The sequence below is a fragment of the Prinia subflava genome, chromosome 4 (assembly GCF_021018805.1).
Source record: "Prinia subflava isolate CZ2003 ecotype Zambia chromosome 4, Cam_Psub_1.2, whole genome shotgun sequence".
NCBI lineage: Eukaryota > Metazoa > Chordata > Aves > Passeriformes > Cisticolidae > Prinia > Prinia subflava.
Window position 1 is genome coordinate 23,926,180 of NC_086250.1, and position 27,562 is coordinate 23,953,741.

General features: G+C 44.1%; 1 protein-coding gene across 8 annotated transcripts in view; it reads left to right on the top strand.

Moving 5' to 3' along the window:
- The first annotated feature begins 525 nt into the window (after nt 1–525).
- Nucleotides 526–27,562, top strand: part of ZC3H7B (zinc finger CCCH-type containing 7B) — a 47,682-nt gene continuing 20,645 nt past the window's right edge. The window contains exons 1-13 of one of the 8 annotated variants that reach the window (XM_063396001.1): nt 526–2,200; nt 7,768–7,828; nt 9,709–9,742; nt 10,122–10,319; nt 11,168–11,326; nt 13,909–13,989; nt 15,465–15,524; nt 17,696–17,738; nt 22,940–23,193; nt 24,652–25,000; nt 25,961–26,019; nt 26,924–27,086; nt 27,172–27,333. In XM_063396001.1, the coding sequence (XP_063252071.1) occupies nt 7,776–7,828; nt 9,709–9,742; nt 10,122–10,319; nt 11,168–11,326; nt 13,909–13,989; nt 15,465–15,524; nt 17,696–17,738; nt 22,940–23,193; nt 24,652–25,000; nt 25,961–26,019; nt 26,924–27,086; nt 27,172–27,333 (1,615 nt within the window). In that variant the 5' untranslated portion in view covers nt 526–2,200; nt 7,768–7,775. Of the gene's footprint in view, nt 2,201–5,184; nt 7,305–7,767; nt 7,829–9,708; nt 9,743–10,121; nt 10,320–11,167; nt 11,327–13,908; nt 13,990–15,464; nt 15,525–17,695; nt 17,739–22,939; nt 23,194–24,651; nt 25,001–25,960; nt 26,020–26,923; nt 27,087–27,171; nt 27,334–27,562 lie in introns of those variants that run through there. The other 7 variants (XM_063396002.1, XM_063396000.1, XM_063396006.1 and 4 more) reach the window with 7 other exon arrangements.

A 27,562-nucleotide genomic window follows, 5' to 3' on the forward strand; every position in this document is an offset into this window, starting at 1 on the left:
GAGGGTTATCTGAAATTAGTAGTAGTGTAGCTGGGTAGGGATGGGCGACCCCCCTCCCCCCCACCTAAGATGGTCTGTGTATCTGGATCTTCACAACCACTGCCCATGGTTGTGTCCCATGTCCCACTCAACCTCCCTTTCCCACCAGCAGCTCTCTTCCTGGGGCTCTGCCAGCATGGACTGCTATGGAGATTCACTTTCTGGAAATATTGAGGGATTTGCGATAAAAACAAGCCAAAAATCCAGTTCCAAACAGTGTCTAAACTCATATGTGTATACATAAATATAAAAAAAATGCATCTACATACACATAACTTATATGTAGATTGTATAATACCAATCAGATAAACTTTAATACTATGCATTTATATATATATATATGCACATGCTGCATATATGCATCTACAGATAATATATATACATACATATGTGTGTGTATATATAAAATATAGATATAAATATACATATGTAGACTGTATAATACACAGTCATATAAAATACAGTGTTAATTGAGATATAGTTAAATATTTATTTGTCAGTTTTGTTTAATTTTTGTGTTTAGTTTGGGGGATTGGTGTTTTTCTGGTTGGTTGGTTTGATTTTTTGTTTGTGGTTTGGGTTCTTTGGGAGGGAGGATTGGTTTGTTTGGGGGTTTTTGGGGTTTTTTTGGTTTTTTGTTGTTTGTTTTGTTTTGTTTTTGTGTGTTTTTTTTGGTTGGGTGGGTTTTTTTGGTTGTTTTGTTTTGTTTTGGTTTTTGTTTTTTGTTTGGTTGGTTGGGTTTGTTTGTTTGTTTGTTTTGGTTTTTTTGTTTTTTATTGCATATTCATTTCCACCCAAAGGTTTATGTTTTCAGCCGATCTTATTTACAGGGAACCCCCTCAGCAGTGCAGGGTGGAGTAAGTAAGGTCTGGTTGGCGCAGATAATTGCTCTGCCATCAGCGATGGCTCTGGTCCCCATCCAGCGAATAGAAATGGGTGGGCACAAGGGTCACTGCTTCACGTATGTGATAATCCCAGGGGGAGTCTCACAATTCACTTCCTCGCCGCGTTCGTATGCATGCAATCCCTCTGCAGAGGCAGCTTTGCTTTCTCTTTGGGCTATATTTTTTTTATATCAGCAAAGACAACCAGGAAGAAAAAATGTTGCATTAAAATTAGAATGGACAGTCGACTGCTGAAGCGCTTTATTTTTTAGATTTTTATTTTTAAGCCTAATTCATCTTAAAGAATCTCAACACCAGCCACAAGGGAAAGACTTGTGAATTTTTGTAATGAAAAGCGGTAGCCTCTAGGGCCCAGAGGATATGCAGGGAGGCATTTTCTCTTGCTGGTGCAGCTGAGAGCGAGCGAGAGAGAGCGAGACCTGGAAATGAAAGTAAAGAGATCTGGAGGCACATGGAGGGAGCTACAGGGGCAGCCGATCCAGAAGCAGAATGTTTCCTTCTATAATTAAATAGCATTTACTATAATTATTCCTTCTAGTAATAATACATTAATAATATCTCTAGTAATACAATATCATTTATCAAGGAAAGTTTATACATAGTGTGGGGGGGGAAACCCGAGGAGAGGTGAGTTCTTTATTATTATTTTGGGGGGATTATTTTTGTCTTAAATCAATTCTCTGTGTGTTTGTGTATGTAGAAAGGGGTGGACTTGAGAAACAAGAAATTCTGGATGTTGCTTCATTACAAAGTAAAGATTTCAGATAGTAAATAGATGCATAGATGCATTGTGCATAGATGAAAGGTTGTGTAATTGGAAATTTTAAAAAGGTGGCGAAAAATAATACGAGTGAGATTTTGAAGCTAAACTCTCTTCCGCCAAAAATGTGGGGTTAAAAAAAAAAAAAAAAAAAAAAAAAAAACAACAACAAAAAACCACCACGAAGAAAACCCCCAAACCCATAACAAAAAAACCCCCACATTGTCAAAGATCCTAATCCCACCCCCTGGAAAAAAATGTGGTAATAGTCTAAAATTGCATAGCTAGGGGAAAAGACCCTGGGTTTACATAGAAAACTTAGTATTAATCGCGTTTGTGCCTGTTTGTGTTTTGTGCGTTCGGGATGTGTGGTTCTGATCAGTATTTAGGCTGCAGTTTCCCCCCTCGTTTGGTTCAAAGTCCTTGAAACAGCAGAGAATTGCTTTGGAATTGCATTTCAGATGGACCTTCAGTAGGGTCTTCTAAAGTTTATCAAGTAAGAAGACCGTGCTTTGGTTTTGTTTGGGTTTTGTTTTGGTTTTAATTCTTTAATGTTTTAGACAATTTCCGGGTGACAGGGGACGTTATGTGTTAGGGTGTTTTTTTCTTTTTTCCTCCAGGCTCTTGGATATGCGTGATTTTTATTTAAGCGGATGGGGGGTGGGGAAGGAAGAGGAGTATGTTTTGGGTTGTTTTCGTTTTCCCGGGGAAGCCTGGACGTCTCCTGCCGCGGGAAACCGCTCCTAGCAGGACCGCGGTGGTGGGAGTGCCGGCGTTTGGCAGAGTCGCGAGCGTGCGGGAGGCGCCGCCGGCTCCTCTCCGCTTCAGCGGCCGAGATGGCGCCTCTCCCAGTAGCGGCCTCTACGCAAGGCCGGGGATCGGCGGCCTAGTGCTGGCTGTGGTGGGAGGAGGCGAGCGAGGGTTCCCGCACCATCCGTGTGGGAACCAGCTGCGGGATTTAGTTTTTCAAATGAGGCATGGGAGTGCGAGCTGGGTGGGCAGGAAACTAAGAGCAAGTGGCTTAGGGCTAGGCAGCATCAGCTCTCCTTGCTCCTTGGCTGCACTGCAGTGGGGCAGGGGGAAGGATGGCCTGTGGTACATGAAAGTATTTTGTGTGGAACACGAAAGTATTTTGTGTGGAACACAAGGCTGGGGGGAGTGGAAAATGAGATTATGGGGGCTGATGTGGTCAATTGAGGCTTTTAGCTCCCACCACCATCCCCCTCTCAGGGAAACTTAGAGTCACTGCTTTTATTTTCACTGGGGGGTGAGCTGGTTGTTGCTGCCTTGCTCTGCATTCACTGGGTGCAGTGAATATTGCTGGGTGCAGCTAGTGGCACCCCAATGACCCCAGTGATGCTGCAGAGCAGTAGTGGCACTAGTGGGGTGCTGGGGTGTGAGACCGTGGCTATGAAAGTATCTTGAGGCAGCTGGTGTGGGGAGGGATAGAGGAATGAGCCCTGGTGGGCACAACATAGTGGTAGGGAATCCAAGAGCAGTTGGCTGTGAAAGAAGTGAAACCCTGAGAGTGGGGCATAAAAGCAGCTGCAGAAGTGAGCAAGAGGCCAAGTTCGTGGTGAGCTCTGCAGTTTGTCTTTTGCATGATATGTGCCCAGCTATTCTGCTGCAACCACTAAGGTGGCCAAAGTGCTGGCAGTAAGAGACTCCCATGTTTCAAACCAGTGTATCCTGGAGCCTTTTCCTGGGGAGCTCCAGTCTCAGTTCTACAACCTGCCACTTACATCTCAGTGTTCTTATTTCTAGCTGAAATGTTACAGTCAATGCCTGGAAGTCAGTCAAGTGTCAGCTCATTGCCATCACAGAAATAGTGTGAAAAACTTTGCCCAAATTCAGCTCTGGCAGGGTTATGAATAACAGCCACGTCCTTGATAAGATAAATTCAAGTCTTTCTGTTCATCTCATGTTTCTACCATCTACCCATCTAGAGGATAACTACCCCATTTGTGATTCAGTCACCCAGTTCATTGACTCATGCTTCCTTCTGAAGGCAAGAAAACATTTTGCCTGTCTGCAGCATTTCATTCCTGTCTGGCAAATGGTTTGTAATTTACTGACGAACTGTGAATAAAGTTCTCACTAGATGCTGGACCAGAGAGGATAAATGTCTCTGGACTGAAAGGACAAGAGCTTTTTAGTGGAGATATAAATACTCAGTATTTGAATTTTGCTGGTGATTTGAGTGGACAAGTCTGGACAGAGGGATTAGGTGAGGGGGGAGAAAAGGGACCCTTAGACACCGTGCTTCATAAAATGTTTCTGCTGTGTTCCTAAAAATATTTGAAAGACCAAGAAAACAGAAGCTAAACAAGCTTTGCATTTAAAATTAATAGTGCAGTAGCTGTGGTATAATGTGCAGCAGAACTGAAGTGTTGCTCATGTGGGTAGCTCACTGTGTGTTGCGTTTGCAGGTGTAACAAGTGTATGGCTTGGTCTGAATGTTAAATGAAAAACGGTGAAGAGGCTGGAACGATGAGGGGAGACAGAGGTGACCAAGTTTGCTGGTGAGGTGGTGGGGGAGGAGATGTGAGGAGCAAAAAGAGGCTGATTGGCAGCTTCCTTCAGTGGTCAGGGCAGACAGGACAGGGGAGGTGTCTGCCACACATGAAGGAGATTGCTGGTGTGGAGTCACATCAAAGGGGAAAGAAGGTAGTTGTTCCTGGGAGATGTGCAAGAAGTTGTTGGGCAGCAGCACATAGTGTGCGCTTTGAAGGTGTGCCATGAGGGGATGAGTCGTAGTGTGCAGTCATGACATAAGCCTGGAGGTGTGACAGATATTTAGCAGAGAAAGCTGGTCCCCCACTTGCAAGGAGGGAGGAATGTGGAGCAGTACCAGGGAGCAACGGTCTGGAGGGGAGGTCATGCCTGTGGTTTATGTCTAAAAAAAGCAATGGAGGGTTTTGGGTTGAAGAACATCCCTCTGGAAGATGAGGGTAGAGCTGCAGAGCATAAACAGCATGGAGGGCACAGAAGGTTACTTTTTATGAAAGTTTTGTAGTAAGGATCAAACTGTAGCTGTGTATTGTGAGACTTACAGAGATGCAGTACAGTGGTCAGCCATCCACATGAAGCAAGGGTGGGGATATTCATGTTGGATGCAGTGACAATAGTGATGAGGAGAGAAAAAACGGAAGGGAAGCTTCGGGCTGCGAGAAGAGTTGGGTAACTCTAGTGAGGAGACATTCTGTAGCCATTTTGAGTGGTCCTTTGGCTGCCCTCTGGGTTTGGGTCAGTAATGTTTGAATGCCCTTCTCTCTGTGCAAGGAACAGTAATCAGTTATCTCTAACACAGACTCACATCCTGCTGTGTAGGATGATTTAGCAGGGGGATCAGGGTAGCTGTGAGAACAGGTACTGATCTCTTCTTCACTTCTTGCAGAGTGTTTTAAAGGTTGAGCTCAGAAACAGAAGTAGACGTGTGTAGCAGAAGCTTTTCAAGGTGATGGTCTGTTTTGTAGATATACACAGTTGTAAAGGTGTGCCATGGCATTTTTGGAACGAGGCCACTGACTTGGTGATGACCAGCCAGTGTTCAACTGCTCTCTCCACAGTCGCCAATAATCTCCCTTTTCATCAGATCTGTGGGCTGCTGTTTCACTTCCCTGACTTTTGTTCCCTCCAGCATGACTCAGGGAGCAGTAAGAGCAGGGGTGCACCTCCAGACAGGACAAGTGAGTAGCTGCAGGTGATGGCAGTCACCAGCAGTGCCCTCACTCATAGAATACAGTCCCACCACACCTGAACAGTGTAGCAGAAGTAGATGCCAATAGCAGTAGCCCATCAACAGTCCCAAAGAAGATAAGGTGGTGAATCTGGTCCAGGTCCACCCAGTGAGTGCAGTGGTAGGAGATGGTGCCAGAGATGGGACTGGAGACAAGCTGCCTGCAGTGGAGTTCTAAGGTTTGTCCCAGAGATAGAACCGAGGCTAAGTTCACTTCCAGGATAGCTCAGACAAGGCAGGACCTGGGCCTCGGCTGAAATGGAGCTCCTAGACCGCGGGCAGAGAGGCATAGGTGAGGGTCCAATGTGAGGCAGTTTGGAGTACTTCAAGCCTTTTAGTGTGTTCAACGACCAGACAGCTAGGAATTCTTCCTTCCTCCCTGTGCTCTCCCCATGAGCCTTTGGGAAGGTCCACTTGACTTTTGCCTCCTCTTCTTCCCCACAGTTTCTCTCTTGTTGTTTCCTGTGGGGACTCTTTCATCCCTCTTGTCTCTGATGATGCTCAGTTTCCTACAGTGCTCTGGGGTGGCTCTGTCCTCTTTCATGTCTTTCCTGTTGCCTTTGTGGAAATCGTTCTTACTGCTCCTCTTCTGCTTCTCTGCTCTCTCTTACTTCCTCTGTCTTTGCAGAATTTCACACGAGAAAAATTAAATTAATTACCTCTCTCTCCTTGTCTACCTCTCAAGCCTGTCTGTATCATTAGTAGTCATATTAACCTCACAAACTCCTAGTTAAATTTCCTTCTTTCTTCCTGATTGCTCATTATCCAGGCTATTTATGAATCAATGCAGACCTTCTGTTGGTGTTGAACTGAAGCATATCAGCTCTTCACCCTCACTTCTTTTAAAAGCCTTTGTAGACATGCTGATCATTCCTCACTTTGTCTGTTGGCTTTCCCCTTCTTGCTGCATTGTCCATCCTGTTCCAAGTTCAGCTGCTTAAAATCTCCTACCTGCTGCTTGAACCAGATTGCTCCCAAATTTACTGTCTGATGACTTAGAAACTGCACAGTGTCACTTTCAAGCTCTTGCTTCCTTCTGCTGCCACTTTCTCTCACTCCAGTTTTTCCCCCTTCCTCCAAGTCTTCTTGGTAAAGGGCAGGTATCAGTTCTACATTTTGTGTGGCACAGGGCACAGTCAATAAGGGCTTACTGAATTCTCAGGATTGATTTTTATGTACTTTAAAGGCTCCTTCACCCTGTTCAGACCGATTGTGTCATTGATACTGCAAGATATCTTAGAATTATAGGGGTGGTCTTAATATAAAAGGGAGCTGGATGATAATGCTCTCCAAGTTGTTGTAGTGTAGAGGCGGAGAAATTACTTTAGTATCTTTTCAGAGGCAGTCCTGGGTTGGGAAGGTACAGGGTCTTCACCTTCATCTCATTTCAGTGTTTCTGTACTTTCTGCCTTTGTCCCCAAGTTCCTATTCCTCAAAAGCTGAGCATTATTTGTGGTCACAACTGGTTAAAGTGAAATTTGCTGTCACCAGCAACTCAGTTTTTCCACAAAGTACCATCCTTTCTCCCCTTCCTTATTATGTTCTTGTGTACCTTGGAGAAAAGTCACTGGGAAGCCGTTCCAAAATTTGCTTCCAAACTGCAGAGGATGAAGTGCAGATAAGTCTTGAGCCTTCTTAAGATGCTGCCCACTGCAGTTTAAAGCACTGCAGGATAGGGCTCTGTTCCCTCTCCAAAGAAGTATTCCGCAGTCTGTACTGCTTTTGCCTGCTGATTTTCAGCATGAAATCCCTCTTGCATGGATTCGATGCTGTCCTTTTATGTGGACCACAGCAAGCAATTCCATCTCCTTCGTCTGCATCTCCCATTGTGCTGTACCTCCATAAACCTTATGTAGATAAGGTATGTTTCATATGCTGTGCAGTAAACCAGTTTAAATCTGTCCCAGATAAACAGTGGTCAGAATTGCTTATCATGGGAGGGTCTCAGCACGAATTCCTGAAATGACTGCCAGTGCAGGCAAAGATGGTGTTGAGTTTCTTCCCTTTCCTAGAAGGCAGTCAGGGTAACAGTTGGTTCCCATTGCTTTATTTACTGGCAGCCTAAGCAGAGAGCTCAAATTAAAGTAGTTTCTTTTTGCCCATGTATCCTGTCAGTGGCATGTGAGAAAACGCAGATACTTAGCGAGCTGCTTGCTGTGCTGTATCTGCAGTGTGGATAAATCATGGGCTTCACTGATCAGGGCATCTGGTCTGGAACATTTTGTTAGTAGTAAATTCAGGCACAAATAAAATACTGTGCTTGGTTGTCAGCAAGACCTAAAATGACTCACTTTGTGTTGTTTCTTTTTATTTTTCCTCCACAGCAACTATAATGGAGAGGCAAAAGAGAAAACAAGAAATAGAGAAAGGACTTCAGTTCATTCAGTAAGTGGACAACCTCAGTGTTCCTTGTGGATTTGAAGGTGGTCGTCTTTCTGTCAAGGATTGCAGGAACTAAGTTTTTTCTATTCACTGCTTTGGGTTTGCTGCATGGGAAAGAGATACTGAGGATTTTGACTGTGATTTTTCAGGGTATTTCTTGTCCTGTTAGCTCCCTAACCTTGAAATTCTGTCATTTTAATATCCTTTGGTTTTGCTGTTCCAGAATGAACTTTACAGTCAGCATAATGCTAATAATACTTGGACCTTCTACATAATTTTCAGCATGAAGATCTCAAAGTACTCTCTCAACAAGGTTATCCCACCTTTGTTAGGAAGGGAGATAGTGTTCTGTAGGTTGAGAAACAAGGTACATAACTTGTTAGGCACCCCATATGGTGCCTATAGGAAAAGTAGATAACCTGGATTCTTTTACAGTTGCCAGCCTGGTAGATGTCTCAGATCACTCTTCTATGAATATCATGTGGCCTTGTGGAGCTTGAAGTAGTTGCTTATGTAGTAGATACAAATCCTAGTACTTCCTTATAAGATACCATAATGTTTCTCCCACCAATGTTTGAGTTAACGGAGACCTCAAACTCAGGTCCTGGTTCCATGGTAAGGAAGTAGTAAGATTGTCATCAGATTGGTTTGGGGTTTTTTAAGGTTTGCTTTGAGTCCTGCAATTATTATGCCTGAAACCTGTGCCTCTACAACAGGAAACGCCACAGATCTTCTATGTTATGTATTTGTATCCTCTAAAATGGCCATGATACTTTCATCCCAGTCTGAGACTAAACAGGGCTGATAACCCAGTTTGGAAGAAGTAATTGTGAGATTTATATTAGTAGCACTTATAAAAATGCACAAGATTCTGGAGAAGAAAGTAATTTAGAAATTTGAGGTGTAGTTCATGCATATGGGGCGTATCTCGCACTCTGAACCAGAAGCAGTGCCATATGTTGGGTTTTTTGATGCGAAAAAGGGAGTCCAAGTTTGTAAGCAGCATGAATGTTTCTAAGAAAGCCATTACATTTCCTGTAGTTAGTTTTAAGGAGTGATTAGATGAATTCTAAAAGACATTTATTCTGTAACTAAGGTTATGTATGCACTGTTGGTGAGAAAAGCTATGAAAGGTGCTAAGGATTCCTCTAGAGCCTATTGATTTGTCCTTGAAGAGAAAAAATAAATATATATGGACCAAGCCTGGATGAATTGGGTGGTCCAATATGAAGAACAGAACCTTTCTCAGTGCTGTTGTGCGTTAGGTGTTATCCTCACAAGCACTGCCAGTGTTTGTGGCTCAGCTTTGGCCAAGGAAGTTGGAGTTAAATGGTCTCCTGAACCTGCATTATGTTCTCCCTTCCTTTTGTGCGGTAGGCCTAAAGGCATATGGCTTAGTTAAGGCAGAGAAAAGGGATTGCATTTATCTGTGTACGTCTCTGGTCTCACAAAGGATTTGAGGAGGTTTTGCAGTGCCACTCTGGTGCGTCTCATAAGAGCCAGATGCACATAAAATACATTTGAATTCTTCATGGCAATCTCTCATGGGACTTTATGGAAGATGTTTTTTTTAGGTGACTGTCAAAAGGCAGTTACACATTACAGAGGATTGTGTATGCACAGAAAATAAATGAGAATAAGACTCCTCTAGTCTCAAGTTTCACTTAGCTGTGACCATCACTTGACAGCACTGTGACTGTCACTGAGCATAATGCTCCTTAACTGTGTGTTCTCTTTGCCTCAGCTGCTGTTGCAGTGATAAAACGTTCAGTAACTTAATAAGATCACCAACACAGGACCAGAAAAGTGATCTCTTCATCAGATAAAAGCCCTTGTTTGCATGGATGCCTGCTTCATGAGTATTTTCTCTTCTTTTTCTTCAGGTCCACATTACCCCTAAGCCAAGAAGATTATGAGGTAATGGAGATTTTGTTTGTTGAAACTGGGAGCCCTCTGGTTAGCAAGATTTGTTCTGTTGCACAGCCATTAGTTTACATGCCAGAAGTGAAGAATGTGGGATGGTCTGTCACGATTTGCCTATGACTTAAAGTTTTAAGGTTTTGATGATGACAACTTTCAGGGAAAGGAGAAGACACTTGAGTGTTCAAGAAGAGTGGGGATTTGACTATAGTATTCTCTACAAAAAAATCTGATATTTTACAGGAGAGTAGTGATGCAGGAGTATCTTAGTGGGCAAACAGTTAGCTAAAAAGTATGGAAAGGAATGGGAAATTGGGAAGTCTCTCCTGTCGCTGAACATTCACTTGTGTATATTTACTCTCTCTCTGCTGCCCAGGCCTTTTTGCAGAAGCTGGTGAGAAACTTGTTTGCAGAGGGCAATGATTTGTTCCGAGAGAAGGATTTCAAGCTTTCCCTGGTACAGTATGTAGAAGGGCTGAACATAGCAGATTACGCAGCCTCCGACGAGGTGACCATCCCAAAGGAACTCCTCTGCAAGCTCCATGTCAACCGAGCTGCCTGCTACTTTGCCATGGTGAGTGCTTTCCCAAGACATCTCCAGGAGCCAGGGTTGCAGTGCTGTGGAGTTGGAAAAGATATCAAGAGGCGTTTCAGCTGGTTTTGTCCATTCCTTGTTCAAACACTGGAGGAGACAACAACACACAGAAAAGTCTGCAATCTCCTCAAAATAGCACTGTGTCTTGCAAGACCACAGGAAGGATGTAAGGAGAGAGAGCCAGGCCTAAAGTACTAACAACGCAGTTCTGGTCTTCAGTGGTGAGGAGTTAATACCATCCAGTGTCTTCCAGTATTGAGCAAATATTTTTCTGGAATACTGTTTATTGCCCTGGAGGCTTTTGCCTTCTCCTTTGAGACACTGGAAGGTAGTAGGAAGGCTTTGGGTCTTGAAGGAACTTATAGCATACACATGGAAAAGGATTCTGAAATACCCAGGCTCTGAAAGGCTGCATGCTTCCATTTTACTAAGGCATGTAACAACTTTCCTTTATGGCACAACCCCAAAGCAGGCCCATCCTGTTTGTAGGGACACCGAGTCCCCTGAAAGTTAGCAAGCAGTCACATAATTAGAGACTTGCAAGTATAACATGCTCAGGGTAGAGGAGGAGACAAGATAAGGTTGCTCAAGCAGCCTTAGTTCTGTCATTCCTTGACTTCGAAATGTTTTGAGTTTTTCAAGATTTAACAAAATGTTCTGTTAGTGTAGGTGTGTTTGCACGCTGGTCTGTGCATGAGTAACATATGTACTTCCACCTGCTGCTTGTATTCCTGTTTTCTGCTGAGAGATAGAACATTTGCATTCACAGAGAAGGGCAAGTTTGTCTGCTGTGCCTCAGCTGACTCCAGGTGGTCTGTTCCATGCAGGGGTTGTATGAGAAGGCGCTGGAAGACAGTGAGAAGGCTCTAAGTCTCGACAAGGAGAACATCCGAGCATTATTCCGGAAAGCCCGTTCCTTAAATGAACTTGGAAGACACAAAGAAGCATATGAGTGCAACAGCCAATGCTTGCTGTCCCTCCCACATGTGAGTTTTCGACATACAACTTATCTTGGTTTTTGTGGCTCACAATCTTCCTCTCTTCAACATGCTTAGTGTGAGGCCAGAGGACAGTGGAAGAGAACTCTTGGCTGTTCCCAAGAACATGCCCAGAAGTTCTGTCTCTCTAACTCAAAGATGTTTGTTCTCACATGTTTCTTCGGGCCAAATAACCTCTTACAGATATTGCCAGCCAGGGACACCCGTTAGTGACAGCAGGTTCATGGTCTGTTTGTGAAGAGCAAACCCATACTCTAACAAAAGGTGAACTAAAGCCATGAGAATGTTTTAATTGGCTGCTTTTGTATCCCTAATGGAAGTGTCTAGGAGGATGGGATAAATGGGAACTGGAGCCCTGAAAGGAAAACATGTATGGTTTTCCTGTGTTGGATACAAATGTCTTGCATTTCACTTACTGATTGCTAAAGCAAAGTGATGAAGCTTTTTGTTTCTTGAGGAATATTAAAGGTGTCCTTGACATCACGTAGCATAGTTATTTTTGTGTTCAGGGGTGTGTAAATTTTTGCATGCGAAGAGGACTATCTGCATATAGTAGGAACTAAATATTTTTCTGATAGTGCTTTTGAGCATCCTCATAGGCCAGATATTGATCAGGAAGGCAAACTGTGATTACATGGACTCAGTTGAGCACTGTGCTGATTTTGGTTCTGATCCATCACAGTAGTGTTATTACAAGAAAAATGCATCCACTTCAGCAGAAGAAATTAACTTTCCTTTATTATTAGTGTTATAGAAACAATCTTTGAAAGCCTTGTTAGCAGATAGTCATTCCTTTTGTATAGCTTGTAAGTTCTAGCTTCTTTGACTCGGCAGAACAGGGTGACCAAAACTTATTAAAGATACCATGTTTGGGGAGTCCCAAGGAACTGTTTTATAAACAAACCCTTTGTTTAACAAAAGCATCTAATGTAGGTGTTCTTGTAAAGATATATGTGGCTATATACTACACTGCAGTTTAGCCACTTAATTTATATGTTAACTGTATAGTCATGTTTACATAGCTCCCATTATTATCATTACTTCATCAAACTTCTCAGTGCCAGGAAAGTTCAGCCTAAAAAACTCCATATTGAGTGATCTGTGTTTCCTATTCTAAACAATTCAGCCTTGTAAATTAACATGCCCCATTGTCTTATTACCTGCTTAACAGAAATCATAAGCCTTCTCTCCATCAAAGGCAAGTCATGCTATCCATCATTTCACTCCTGTTTCCATTACCCTCTGGAGCACATAGGTATTTCCATATTTGCATTGCTGTAATTGCTGAGAACTTTGCTGTGGTCAAAACAGAGCCTGTCTTAAAACTTCTGGTAATAAAGGATCTACCACTCATTTGGCTCACTGTCTATCAGAGTTAACTTATTTCTGGGTGCAGATACTCAGTGCTGCTAGTTTGCAGAAATTCTCAGTATGGTGAAGTTAATATTTCTCTGCGGTAAGTTTGTGTTTGGTATGTCATGGGGTGTTTTAGAAGAGGAAATTGACAAGCTGCATTTTGTTTTCACTGAGTTCAGTGAAGATGGTGCCAAGACTAATGTTGAGGGTGTGGGGAAGTGAGTACAATCAAAAAATGGCACTCCAGATTGAAGGGAAAAGTTACTTATAATGGTGGGCTGCAAGAATCAGAGGTTTCTCAGCTGTTGAAACGGAAAGGCCTCAACCTTCAGGGAGAAGGAGATTGGAAAGACCAGCATGGCAAGTAGAGAGAAGAAGGCAAGCTTCAAGATGGGACACGAGGAGGGAAATGTTGGAAGATTCAGGAGGGCTATCACAACAAAACTGTTATGATGAACTGTTAAAGTACTCTGATATTTTTGCAAACATGGAGAGAGAGGAGAACAGAAGGAAACAGTTGTTGGTGATACAAGTGTAGGAAGTGTAGAAGACTGTGCCAGGTTGTTAGTCTGGGCAGAAAGCCCATGGTGTGTGAGTGGGTATGGACATTGGGCAGGGAGGATGGTTAAATGCCACACAATGAGGAAACCTGAAGGATCTGCTTGACTGGAGCTGGAGACAGTCAAAATGCCTTCTAGCTAGAAGGTTGAAAACTGAGACTTGGTTTCAGTTTTAAAAACAATCAAAACAGGCTAGTGGGTACTGTCTGCATATCAACTGATTATTAACTGTGCAGCTGGAAGAGAGGGAAGACATGCAGGCTCCTTCCCAGGCATGGAGACCTTGCAGAAGCCATATCAGCAGCCAGTCTTGGGAGTTCCTTCAGCCAACTTGTGAGCAGGACTCCTGAACCCTGTTTTCGCAGAGCAGGTGGTTTGTTGGAAGCAGATATTTGATTCTGATTTTCTGCGGCACTGAATGAGTGTAGGGCAAAACTACAGGTGCAACTGCAGCATCTTGGCAGGACTGAGTGACAAGAATGCTGAAGTCTGTCTGGATTCTTCTGGGACTGTTCTGGAAATTATCTACCTACTGCTGTCTGAAGTTGAGGCTTCTTGGTGCAGCACAATGTGCATAACTGCATCTCTCTTTATTTCATTCCGTGTGCCACAAAGGCAAAACTGAAAGTGTCTCATCAATGGTTTTGTCCCCAGGATGAAAGCGTCACACAACTGGGACAAGAGCTTGCCCAGAAGCTGGGACTGAAGATTCGAAAAGCATACAAAAGACCTCAGGTATGACTTTTTTTGTCTTAGAGGCCATCATTTGCTTGTATATATTTACTTTTGTGGAAGTGGCAGGTGCTGCTATGCAGTTACAGACATGTGTACACAACCCTACAAACTCTAGCAGGGTGCTGGCAACCCTCCTTGTCCTGACCCTCTGACTCGCTTTGCTGTGATCCGTTTCTAACCCCATTACTGCTCTGTGTCTGCTGCCAGGATGTTTTCTGAGTTCCTAACTGGTGCTGCAGGAGAAATTTCTGATGCAGTAGATATCTACTGTGCTACAGGAGAGGAACATGTGCATTGCATGTTTTTTGCAGGAGAGAGGCCTGATCCCAAAGCAGGTTTTGCTTCACAAACCTCTCCCTGTTACTCAATGAGAAGGATGGCATCCTCTGCTGCCTTGGAGGCATGGCTGGTTTTGTAGTGCAGTGGATCATGAGGGGTTCCTGTGCCATTTCTAGGCATACACATCTTTGTGGTGGGGAAAAGACTTGACCTTGGGGGAACAACGGGTACACACTTGGTCAGAAGCTAATTGACACCAGTGGCTGGATCTGTAACTTGGCTCTACAAGGAAGTGCTGTAGGTGTTTAAATGTGTATCCTGGGATGGAGCAAGAGGGCGTTAGGCCACGGCTAGCCATAAAGCTGCCTTAGTCATGGATTTTGTTCTCAGGAGCAGAGAACATGAGCTAGCAGTGTAGGTGGACGTTTGTGTTTGCATTCTTGGTCCCAAGCATGGGGGTGTGTTAAACAAGCAGCGTGTTCCATCTGCAGAGGGGCACCTTTGTAGCATGAGGTAGGCATCCGGTTTGCAGAGGGCTTTTAGGGTAAATCTGGCTGTAACATGTTAATCCTCTCCACAAGAAACCTCATGTGTGATTTGCCTACCCTAAGTAAACTCCTTGATCTTGTAGCAGTTTTCCACACTCCCAAATTATTTTGTCTTCAAAGGAAGGGAAGTTTATGTAGAAATACTTTTTTTATCTGTTCACTATGTTGGCCTTGCCAACTTTTTTGCTGCTGTTATGTTATCCAGCTGAGATGGACTTAAACCATCTCTATGTTAGAAATATAAAAATTAAACACTTCAGAATGCTTTTTATTATTTGAAATTCTGTGATTGGTATTTTGTTAATGCTTTGTGATCTCATGTTGAATTCCAGCTTTCACTCCAATGGGGTAATGCCTTCCCGAAGTAGTGATTTCTTAATGAAAAGCAAACCCATCTGTTTCTCAAGGAATTTTTTTGCCTCCTGGTTGTGGATCAGATGTTCTGAGGTGTACAGAACACTTGAATGTCCCTTTTCAGTGTTGACAGATGTGTACTCCTGTGCTATCACAGTGGGGTAACCTTTTGGGGTGGCATTTTTTTTTTTTTTGGATAGTGCTTGGAAGGAAACCATATTGTAACCCAGCTTTACCTAGTTTATGAGCATTCACTGGCTGAATTCTGCTCTAAGACCTCTCTCTTCCTTGCAGCAGGAATTGGAAACATTCTCACTACTCAGTAATGGCACGTCAATCAATTCATCAAACCAGGTGAGAGTTTACATCATGTCGTTGTTACTGTTCATGGATTGTGCTACTAGGGTGCATAAAGTTTTATTTACATGCAAATTTATAACTGTCTTTTAGGTTTTAACTGTTTTAATTAGTGTTTTCTGCTTTTAAGGGATATTGCCAAGAAATTAATTTATTTGAAAATATTTCTACTGACATAATTTTTATGTCGGTAATTAGATCACCAAAGATGGTTATTTTTCTTAGTTATTGTTAATGTTTGCTTTCTCTTACATTTTAAATAAATTTTTATTTTCAAGTTTTACATATCTCACAACAATGCTAAGTAAAAGTCAGAAAGTGCAACTGCTGAAGAAGCATATAAAATTAAATCCTGTGATGTACTGAGCAAGGTACATATACAGTTTCTGTATTGTTTGTATAATTCTGAGAGATCCAGCTGGGCAGGGCAGTGTACAAATACTAAGGTAAAAATATAAGAAATTGCTGATTTCTGTGTTCTACCACTGAGCAAAAAACTGTCCCAACAAACATGCACTTGCTGTTTTTACAGGCTATTTAGTACTTCACAATGCTCCTTAAAGCACATGAACAATAAATAACACTGTAAACTTTGTAATTTTGTACAACAAGATGGGATACTAAAGGACTAGTTTACCTCTCACTGTTTAGTGATTTGGCTTCATATCTTTCTAAGAAGGCCAGTCAGCTTTCTTTAGTAGTTGTGCCTATTTTTTATTTTGAAAATCTGTTCCTTTTATAAGAATTGAAAATAGTGCAAAACCCACCGTAGTAGATAAAATATGAAAAGACAAATGCTTTACTTGTGCCTCTCAGGGTTGTTGTTTCCCTGAGATTCTCCTTGGGGTTGCTGGTCCCCAAGGTAATAAGGGTTCCCCCAAGGTTGCTGTTCCCTGGGAGTTTCCTCTGGATTGCTGTTCCCAGAGGTAATAAGGTTTTCAGTCTTCTCTTCGCCCTGGGTGTTTCACACCGAAGCCAGAGACGACAAGTTGAGTCCAGCAGTTCGTGTTATCAAGCTGTTTATTCCTAATTATCTATCAGTTCTTGTCCAGCTTTGCAAGCCGTCCCCAGCAAAGCAAGACACGTGGCTGGACTTGGGCGGATCAGAGAGCCCTGCACCTTAAGTACGGTACCCTTGACCCAACCACTGTCCGAGACGTATTTTTTATTTACAAAATTTTACCAATACCTACTACCTATACTAACATGTCAGTTCTACTGTAAGCCAATCTCTAAAACCCAACTCAGCACAAGATGGGGGACGAGAGCAAGAACAAGGAGGACAGGGGCCACTCCCCAATTCCTCCATCTTGTCTCTTCAGCCCCATATACTAAGAATCCTAATTTCTATATTTATATTCTATAATAAACCATCCACTACTTATTTTAAATTCTTAGGGTTTGTGATTCTTCCTGCATGTGAGTGTTCACTCCCATGGACAGGAATCAGAGTCAGTGTCCTCCTGGGATCTGTGTGGGTCTTACTGACCCCCCTGTACAGATCCCAGACCCCCCTGTACAGTCTCCAAACCCTCCTGTACAGTCTTCAAATCCTCCAGGGCGGCCAGAGGGATATCCTGGACTCCAACAGTGCCTTTTTAAGCTTAAGCTAAAGGCACATGTACTTACCTCTATTTATTATTCTGTAAAATATGGACTCAATTTATTCCTTGCCTTCAGCTCCAAGTTGTCTTGGTGGAAACATTTTCCTGTTTTGAATTTGCTGTAGAAGTTTGTGGTTGTTAGATTGCAAGATATGTGAACTAAGAAAATGGACGTTGCGTAACATCAGGCTAATCAGATCTCCCATGCAGTGGGCTGATTGGTGTGTCCTGGTGCTTGGGACACAGTGTTCTTATCTACACGTGGTGGAATACCCTATTCTGTGCATGGAGTTGCCCTCATGGTTGGATATTGTTCAGGCATGGTTTTCTTTTGCAGCAAAAGGGTTTGTCAGCTGCTGAAGGTAAACATGAATAGATTCCTTGGATTGATGGCCTCCTAAAGTTCATTTACTGTTCCAGCACAGAAAGAACTCATAAAGGAAAAGAAAGAGTTATATATATTTAGGAGTAGTAAAGAGTCCCATGTGTGAAGTGTGGATGTCTTTTTAAATATTGATTTCTCACAATATTTTTCCTCTCCTTTTTCCTACATCCTCTTTGCAGACTACTTCTAATGGATTTGGCTCGATAGATGACATTGAAACAGGTAAAGATACCTCTCTCCTCAGAATTTTGTGGCCTCACTATGGTATGTGACCAGGCTGGCAGGTTTGAGAGGTTGATCACATGCATTTGTGTCTCTTCTGCATGATCCTGACTTTGGTAACTAGAAGGAGAAAGTGGTGCAAAGCAGAAGTGTTTTTCTTGCCAAAACAGCTTTTTGTCCAGGCCCAGTGAGAGACACATATGGGAGTTAAAAGGGTCTGCTGAGGTACACAGGTCTCTCCAGTTACGCTTTCTTAAAGCTGCTCTTTGGCAAAGCTTCTTGAACTCTGCTCCAAGGCAAAACAGTACAGATCAAGTGAAGGTAAGGTTGTTTGTGCTCTACGTGCATATGGTCCTCCAAGACATTGAGGTGGAGAAATTGAAGACACAGGAGTTGGGAGGGACCCAGGGAGAGCCGAGTGCAGGGTTAGGCACCCAGGAGGAGAAGAAGGAAGATTAACAGGGTTGCTTTTCTCATGCTGAGAAACAAGTGGCTTTAACTCTGTGCCTGTAGAAAGGCTTGCTACCTTGTGTACCAGAGCACTGAACTTCTGCCTCTGAACACATCAGTCTTTGTTCCTTTGTAAGGTAGCTCTGTGTGTGTGAAGGTAAGTGTGAGAACATACCACCACAAGTAGCAATTGCTGTTTTTATAAAAAGAAACTAACTTCATTATTAGGGTGCTTTGGAAAGCATGTTAATTCTCTGTTGAATGTCAATTTAGTATCTGCTTGCTACATGAGATTATGAGACCCAGTTCTGTGAATTAAGGAGAGTTTTTCTTGCTGTGCTAAAATTAACTGGACTTCTGGTACAGACTAACAAATGACCGCATCCAGTAAGTTCTTTATCTAATCTGGATTTGGTGTAAGAGCAGCATGCCACCTTTGCTGCGAATCCAGCAGACAGAGCCTTTACTGCTGGGAAATCTTTGCAAAAGATTGCTAGGAAATCTTTGCAAGAGCATTGGAATTATGTGTTATCCAATTGCCCTGAGAGTGGTGTACCACCAGGATGGCTGTGGGTACTGGGTACCCTGAGAGTGTGCCTTGGTTTGGAAAGACAGGTGTCTGCCAGGGAAAGCTGGAGCTTCCCTTGGAATGGAGAATGTAAACCCCTTCCCTCCAAATTATTAATAGTTTTGCAAATAGTGGCTTTCACGCAAAGATATGGGAATAGGAATAACAAATACAAATAGTAATAACAAAAAATACAAATGTAATAGTACAAAAACACACAAACAAACAAATCCTAGAAACCCTGACAATCAGAATACAGCTTGACACCCTGTTGGTCAGAGTGTTGGAAGCAGTCCAAATAAATCCTCCTGGTGTAACAGATGTGGTTCTGTTGGAGTAGAGATGATCCTGTAAAAGGGTCTAGTGGTGGCAAGATGGGTCCAGCCCTCCTCTGGGAAATCCAGTGGAAAAACAGGCTGCCCTGGTGTTTCTAACTCTCAGTTTTTATCTAGGTAGGAACGGTTGGCTCCTCCCACAGGGTGGAGCATCTCACAATGGGATGATGTAATTGTATCAGTCATGTGGTGAGCCTTAATGGCCCATTAACAGAAGATATCCCTGGGAGGGAGGATGGGTCGTGGAAGAGAAAATGAGAAAAGGAACATTGCTCCATATGGTTTTAACATCTAGCCCATTAACAGAAGGCACCCACCCCCTCCCCCCTGGAGTTATGAGGAATGGGTTATACAAGAAATAAGGAAAAAATCTTCCCCAGCGGGTTTCAACAGACGGAAAGTAGAATATACATTTTTGGTTACATACTGCAACCCAGGACAGAGTTTCAGATTCAAAGGTTTTTTTAGCAAGGCTTTTTGTGGTTGTTTATTTGGTTTGGTTTGGTTTGGTTTGGTTTGGTTTGGTTTGGTTTGGTTTGGTTTGGTTTGGTTTGGTTTGGTTTGGTTTGGTTTGGTTTGGTTTTGTAAGATGCAGACTCTTGAAGCCCTTTCCTCCATGTTTTGGTTGAAGTAATCTACTTAACTCAGCCCAGTCCTGCAGAGAGATCATGGCTCAGATCTGGCTCAGTATGGCCATTGGCCAGCTAATGCACCATGGAACCACTGCTGTTTCGGAGAGCGGACCTAGAAACAGTGCTTTTAAAAGATCTTGTACTTGCCCCTTGGGGACAGGCAGGTGTATGGCCAGAGAAGCTACCAGCTGGGAGGGCTTGGTATGGGAGACTTGGTTCATGGGGATGTATGGACAAGCCCTTCGTTGACCTTATAATAATACATGGGGCTGAGTGTGATGGCAGGGGCAGAAATCAGCGGCTGTGAGCTACTCATCAAAGCAAGCTGTTTTATTCTTATAAGATGGAGCAAACGTTAGGGGAATGCAGAGGATGCATGATCATTCTGTAAGGAGAGTATGTGAGATGTGGGTATCACAGCTGGTGAGTGAGGTCAGCAGATCTGGTGTCCTGAGGAAAGCAGGAATGGGAAAGGAGAGATAGGAAAAAAGATTGGACAGAGTCAAGTGGGAGGAAGTGGCTGAAGGAATGACAGGGTTTGGGTGGTCAGGGAGAGGGGAGTGGGCATCTTTCCTCTTCCACTTGCAAGTAGTGAAATCTGTTGGTCCCTGCTTTTTTCCTTGCCCTTCACATACACTGAGCTGTGGGGATCTAATGTTATTGTCTGCCTTTTGGTCATGCATTCAGCGTTTCTGGGTTTGAGGCCTCTTAGGGTGTGTGAGGGCCTCTTGAGGTGTGTGAGGGCCTCTTCGCTTCCCAGTCTGAGTGGAAAACGCAGGGTCTCATTCATTCCTTGGAGAAGATCTGAACGGCTGGATCCTTTGGGACCCTGTCACTGTGCACCCTTTTGCTTCCCACTGCACATGTCCCCATGCCTTCTGGCGTGTTCTGAACTTCTTGTTGGCCTCTGTAGGAATCTTGACAGTACTCCAGATTTAAACATCTGAAAAATGGGAAGGCACAAGCCATTCCTTTGTACTGCAGGGAACCTGGCCAACCTTCCAGCCATGAGAAAAGCTGGATAGCTGGCTCCCTGGCAGCTGGGGGTTCTGCACCAAAGGGAGATTGAGATGAGATGACATGCGATGCAATGCGATGCGATGCGATGAATCATTGCAAAGGGGGCAGTGGGGTTAGAGACAAGCCTGATTGGTGGGGCAGCTACAAAACTAAGGACATGCACAGCCTTCCTTTGAGTTGCTGCCAGTGGGAAATACATTCAGCTGGAGCACAAAAATCCTGTATTGGATCCTATAAGGTACAACACATGTTTGCCTTCAATAGCATGCTTGAGGATGTGGAGAGGATGTTTCTGTTCCTTGGCACTTCCTGCTTCCCTGTCTTTTGTCATGGCTCAGCCTCCAGTGCCTTGCAAAAGTGACCTTTGCTGTGGTCCATCCAGATGGACCATTCACAATGAATACTGGAGGAAAGGTTGCAGGGGTTGGTGATGTGCTCCTGATAGGGTTAGAGATAAGGGGGCATGCCTATGTTTGTCATCTCTGCTGTTGTTTTGTTCAGAACTTGGGAGTTTGCTGGAATTGTTAATTTGCTGAGCTCTCTGAGACGGCAGCAGCACATTCCTGGGCCAGCAAATGAGCTGCTTGCAGACAGTAACATGGCTAACTTGTCTGGTCCCTGCTGCCAAGGGACAGCCAAGTTCTCGTGGGGGCTGAGTGAACAGACCTGGTACAGACAGGATCCAGCATTTCTTGCTGGATCAAGTTTTGTGTCCCTGAAGCTTGTCTAGTTTCTTTATCAATTCTGTCAGCCTTTCTAATAAAAGCTATTGTCTTTCCTTCCAAACTTTTCCTTCTCAGGGTTGCTTTTCCCTGAGATTCTCCTTGGGGTTGCTGTTCCCCGAGGTAATAAGGTTTTTCGTCTTCTCTTTGCCTTAAGTGTTTCACACCAAAGGTAGAGATGACAAGCTGAGTTCGCCAATGCATGTTTCCAAGGTTGTTTATTCTTCATTATCTCAGTTCTTTCTCAGCTCTGCCAGACCTCCCTGGCAGGGTACCTTATCTTAGTTCTTTTTCTGCTCTGCAAGGCATCCCCAGCAGAGCAGGACACGCGGCAGACTGGGCGGATCAGAGGGTCCCAGACCTTTTGTACCATTCCCCTGATCCAACCACCGTCCAAAACGTATTTTTTATTTACAGAATCATACCAATACTTACTACCTATGTTAACATGTCATTTCTACTCTAAACCAATCCTTGAGATCCAACTCAGCAGAAAATGGGGGACGAGAGCAAGAACAAGGAACACGGGCCACTCCCCAATTCCTCCATCTTGCCTCTTCAACCCCATATACTGAGAATCCTAGATTCTACATTTACATTCTATGATAAACTAAATACTACTTATTTTGAATTTTCTCAGCTTGTGATTCTTCATACAATGTGGGCATTCACTCCCATGGCCAGGGATCAGAGGCAGTGTCCTCCTGGGCTCTGTGTGAGGCTGGCTGACCCCCTTGTACAGATCCCAGACCCCCCTGTCCGGTCTCCAAACCCTCCAGGGTGGCCAGAGGGATGTTCTAGACTCCGACATTCCTTGCTTTTATAGTGTTAGTTGGTTGCAGTTACAGTGCAGCCAATGGGATGTGGCTGGAGAAGGTAGCATCTTTGTCTTACTTCTTTTCTTTTATTCCAGGACATCTGAAAAGGGGCAGAATTAAGGTAGTTTGAGTGCTTGGTTTGAGAACTGCAAATGTGATGCTGCATTTTCCAAATTTATAACATTTGAACTTTTTTTTAACCTTTAATTTTTTTGAGAATAAAAAGTTCTTTTGTGAGGAACATGTGCTTGCAACCTTAGCTTCACTCAACAGAGGTTTATATTGCATGATAGGAACATCTTACTACTTCAGTAATGTACTCAAGGGGGGAAGAAACCTTAGGGAAAACCACCGCCTCTTTCCTGCCACAGGTTTTGTGTTGTTCCTGGTTGCTGTATGTGCTTGCCAAATCTTGACAGTCAGACTGGGCACTGGCCCTTAGAATGTATTTCAGATATTGGCAAGCCATTGGAGAGGGGGGACAAAAATGAAAGAGCAAGTACTCTTCAGACTAGAGCCTCTCCTCTCAGAAAGTTGGCATACTTTGTTTTTGTGATTTGATGGAGTTGTACAATATTGGTTTTGCCATGCTGTTCTCTATTTGCCTCCTGCAAGAGGCTCTCGTAGTGACTGGCTCGGTTTCTCTCTCATCACAGACTGCTCTGTGGACCTGCAGTGCCTCCCAGCTCCTGTGGCCATCCCTGTGAAAGAGGGGCTGGCCCCTTTGCCGTCTGACTCAGATGTAAAGGGCTTGCCCACCTCGCTTCCTGCTGCCAGCTTGCTCCCGTCTCCAGACTGTGTACCCTTGCCAGTTCCTGAGAACATGGAGGACTTCACAGATGGGGACATCATTGGGGAAGAACTAGACTCCCTCCTGGATTCCCTTGCTGAAGGGTCACCATACCCTCTAGTAAGAGTGGGCACTGTGTGAGGTCTGCTACTTCTTTGTTCCGAATAGGTCCTTGGCGGTCCTTAGAGCATGAGGATGTGCATGCTGCCTCTCGTTTTCTTTCTGTAATTCTTTTCTCCTATCTTCCTCTAGCAAAACTCATTCATTCTTTCCTTTATTTCTGCTACTGTGAGTATGTAGAGTCCTCCTCCAAGCTTATTTTGCTGTGTGCAGCTTCAGGGAGCTGCCTCTCAAAATACACCCAAGATAGCACTCCCCTGACATCTCCTTTCACCTGGCCTTCTGTGTCAATGAAAGTGTAGCCAGTCTGAGAGTAGAAATGAGTGTGATGAAGCAGGAATGATGGATGTGTTTTATACAGTGGGCATGCTCTAATCTCCTTGTATTTTGTGCAGGTTGCACTCAGCCTAAGCTTGTTGAACAGGTCTGGGAACTGCATAGACAATCTGTATTCATACTTACATTGGTTTTTAGTTGCCAGTGTTGCTTATGTGAGCCACCTTGGGTCCGGAGGCAGTATAGTGATTTTCATGTTGGAAAAGCCCTGATGAGAGGTGTCATGGGTTGTGATCATTGCTCTGACGTTTGCACTGTGTATACTCAGCTGCCTTGTTTCTGGACCTGAGCTGGTTTCAGTGCCCAGCACAGGGCACTGTCTTGAGGACCGACGAACTCAGGTATCCCAACACCTCCTCAGGGGTCCCGGTCCAGACTGTTTGCAGTACAGAAAAATTGGAAAGTCTGTGGGAAGTCTGCAGGTGGATTGAGCTGCTAGGTATCCTTTTGCTCCAGCTAGTATACCCTTCACTGGGAGCCTGTTGCTCTCTGTTGTCATGGTTTGACTCCAGTGAGCAACTAAGTACCAGACAGCTGCTCACTCACTTTCTTCCTGCCCCTTCCCCAGTGAGGAGGGTAATTGAAAAAAACCCAAACTTGTGGCTTAAGATAAGAACAGTATAATAATTGAAACAAAATACAATATTAACAACAATAACAATAATAGAAAAGAAGAGAAGAGAGAGGGAGGAATAAAACTCAAGAAAAACACGTGATGCACAATACAGTTGCTCACCCCTTGCTGACCAATGCCCAGCCTTTCTTGAGCAGCAGTCAGTGACCCTGACCAACTTCTCCCAGTTTATATCCTGGACATGATGTTCTGTGGTATGGAATATCCCCTTGGCTTGTTCAGATCAGTCTCCCCTATCTTCTTGTGCATCCGCTTGCTGGCAGACCATGGGAAATGGAAAGTCCTTGACTTAGAATAAGCACGACTTAGCAAGAACCAAAACATCAGTGTGTTATCAACATTATTCTCACGCTAAATCCAAAACACAGTGTTGTATCAGCTACTGAGAAGAAAATTAACTCTGTGCTGGCCAAAACCAGGACATCTCTTTTCAGTCTTTGCTCCTCAGTACTAATTTGCTATTTATCCTCCTTCCTGCTCCCCTGAAGTCTCTGGTCCAGAGCATCGTTCCTACCAACCTGCCAACAGAGATGCCCCAGTTGATTCCTGTGTTTCCCGGGGGAACTCCGCTGCTGCCTCCAGTTGTGACAGCCAGCATCCCTGTCTCCACCCCTCTGCCACCTGCCTCCTTTGGCCTGGTGATGGATCCCATCAAACAGCTCTCCTCCTCCTCTGTCCTGGATGCCTTTGAGGCCCCACCAGGAGGAAGTGGCAGCTCCACTCTAGATTCGCTGGATTCCCTGGATCTGCTTCCATACACAGATACACGGCTTGATGCCCTGGACTGCTTTGGGACAAGCAAGGGGTCACTGGATACCTTGGATTCCTTTGCCATTGGTAGGTGTGGGGTGATGTGGTTTTGTGTTGCCTTAGCTGTGAATGCATGCCAAAATTATTTCCTTCAATGCTGAGAACATCTGTCTTGTAGCTTTCTCTGATGGTGTGGTAGAACAGGAATATAAATGTAGAAGAGAGAAGGGAATTGTCTTGACAGAGTAACTGAAGATGTTTAGTTCAAAAGTAATGAGAAAAGCTGTAGGTATATAATCCCAGATAACCAGTACTTGCATTGAGTGAAATCTAAAGAGGAGAAAGAAACACAAAGATGTATAATGATGGGTGATGAGATTTAAACTTGGCTTGGTGTCCAGAGCACCTCCTTTGGCACAATTTGCTGGACTATAGCATGATTCCTCCACCTTCCTCCTCAATGACTCTGACATTTTGCACAAAGTGAGCAGAATGATGATGACTATTTTAGATGATACAGGACCCTGTTTGTGCTGGGCAGAATGGTAGAGGCCAAGGTAGGTCTTCCCCATTTCTGAATTCAGGGCAATGAGTGTCCTCTTGAATGAGGCTCTGAACTTTCATGTCACAAGGAGAAAACTTGTGGAGAATGGTGGGCAAAGACTAAGTCCCTTCCTGTTCAGGAGGGAAGTAGTCTTCTTCTCGATTAACTTGTTCCCAGTATTGCAGTATATTGGCAGCAAAAGTATTATGGGGACTGCAGAGATTGGCCAGTCAGCACTTCAACACTCACTCACAGTTTTGGGTTGCCACCTTAGGAATGCCAGTTCTTAGCAGCATAGAGTTGGGTTCAGTAGGATTTCTGGGACAAGAAGGCCTTTTCTGGAATTTTTCCGTGCTTTGGGAAGAAAATATTAAGATATTATGAAATAAATAAAACAAATTAATTTAATAAGCTGTTGTTTGTGTTTTTGTGAGTAGAACTTCCTCTGAGAGTGAAATGATTGTTTTTGTTTTGTGGGGCTCTTTTCCCCTTCTTTTGCCCAGAAGAAACTAACTCTCAGGAACTGCGACACCTACCTGGCAGCCAAAAACCAGCCCCAGTGGTGAGTGAGCTACTGCCCCATGCTGATGTCCCAGGGTGCTCTGGAGCCAAAGTAGTAGTGGTGGTGGTAGTGGTCACTTGGATGATGTAGGTAATTTGAGCCCCTCTTCTTACCCTGCCCTGGTGAATGTTGCGTCCCATGTGGCAAGGCAGGTAAAGATTCCCACAGAGTCCGTAGGAAGACATTTGTTTCATCTTTGTTTTTTATCTGTTACTCCATATTGCCAAGGTTAACATGGTGTGACCAAGGTTGTATGGTCAGCAGGGGATCATGGAGGCTGGCAGCCTCCATGTATCTGGCAGCTACATAATGCTCAAAGATGGGGCAGAGTAAGCCAACTTTGACTTCAGCCTACTGAAGTTCTTTGCTGCTCTCTGCCCATGTCAAGAGGCTTCTCCAAGATGTTCTGCCTCGGTCCTATGTTTCCAGTCTTGGAGAAAAAGGGGAGGATTAGTAAGCTTGGAACAAAAGGTGTTCTTGAGTTTTGTCGTCTGATGGTCCTGTTAACATCAATTTGAATATCCCTGAAGATTGACTGATAAGCAGTTTGGGTTTTCTCTTAGGTTAAGGATAAGGTTGATTTAAAAGTCTTTCATTGCAGAGTAGATTGTGATGGAAGGGATGGGAAGGAGTGAGGAGGGCATTTTGTTCTGTGGCTTGTGATAGAAAACTGAGGTCTCGCTAGTAGGGAAGAGGCCTGTCTTTGAAGTGAACACACCACAGTGTTCATTCTCTTTGAAAAAGTTGCATGCATCACTTCTGGAAATGTCATTTAGATGTGAACATTTTGATGAGAGAGGAAATGAGACAGGTTTTGAGAGACTGGAGTGAGGCGGGGGTTAGAGAAGTTTCTTGCTCGTGTGGTTGCAGATCTGGATAAAGAGGTGTGTGTGTTTTCACTCAGGTTAGCCTTGGTGGAGTGAGTCAGCCAGCTGTGCCCAAGGCCACCGAGCACCTGCTGTCCCAGCCAGAACCAGTAATGCCCAACACGGCTCTGCTGGTGAAGAACCCCCTGGCGTCTACTCACGTTTTCAAACAAGCCTGTCATATGTGCTACCCCAAAACAGGTGATGCATTTGGTCTGCTACCAGAGCACTGGCACAGACTAGGAATTGGCTTTTCCCAGGTTGATGGGGTTATTCTCTCTGGCAGGGCCCAAGGCTGGCGATTACACCTATCGAGAAGGCTTGGAGCACAGGTGCAAGCGGGACATCCTGCTGGGCAGGCTGAAGAACTCAGAAGACAAGACCTGGAAGAGGATCCGTCCTCGTCCAACCAAAACCAACTTTGTAGGATCCTATTATCTGTGCAAAGGTGATCTGTGGCGGTTGGTCACTGGGAAGGGGCTGTGCCAGAGGCTGTGCCAGGGGAGACTGTGAGGGAAATTCTGTTTGATGTTGCCTGATGGCTGTAGGGTCTCCTGTTCCATCAGTAGCCTATGGACTGGATGGCTCAGTACAGTGAAGGGCAATGAGCTGCCATGTTGTGGAGAGCAGGCAGCTTCTAAAGTGGAGGAGCAGAAGAGTTCCAAAGGCTCAGTGAG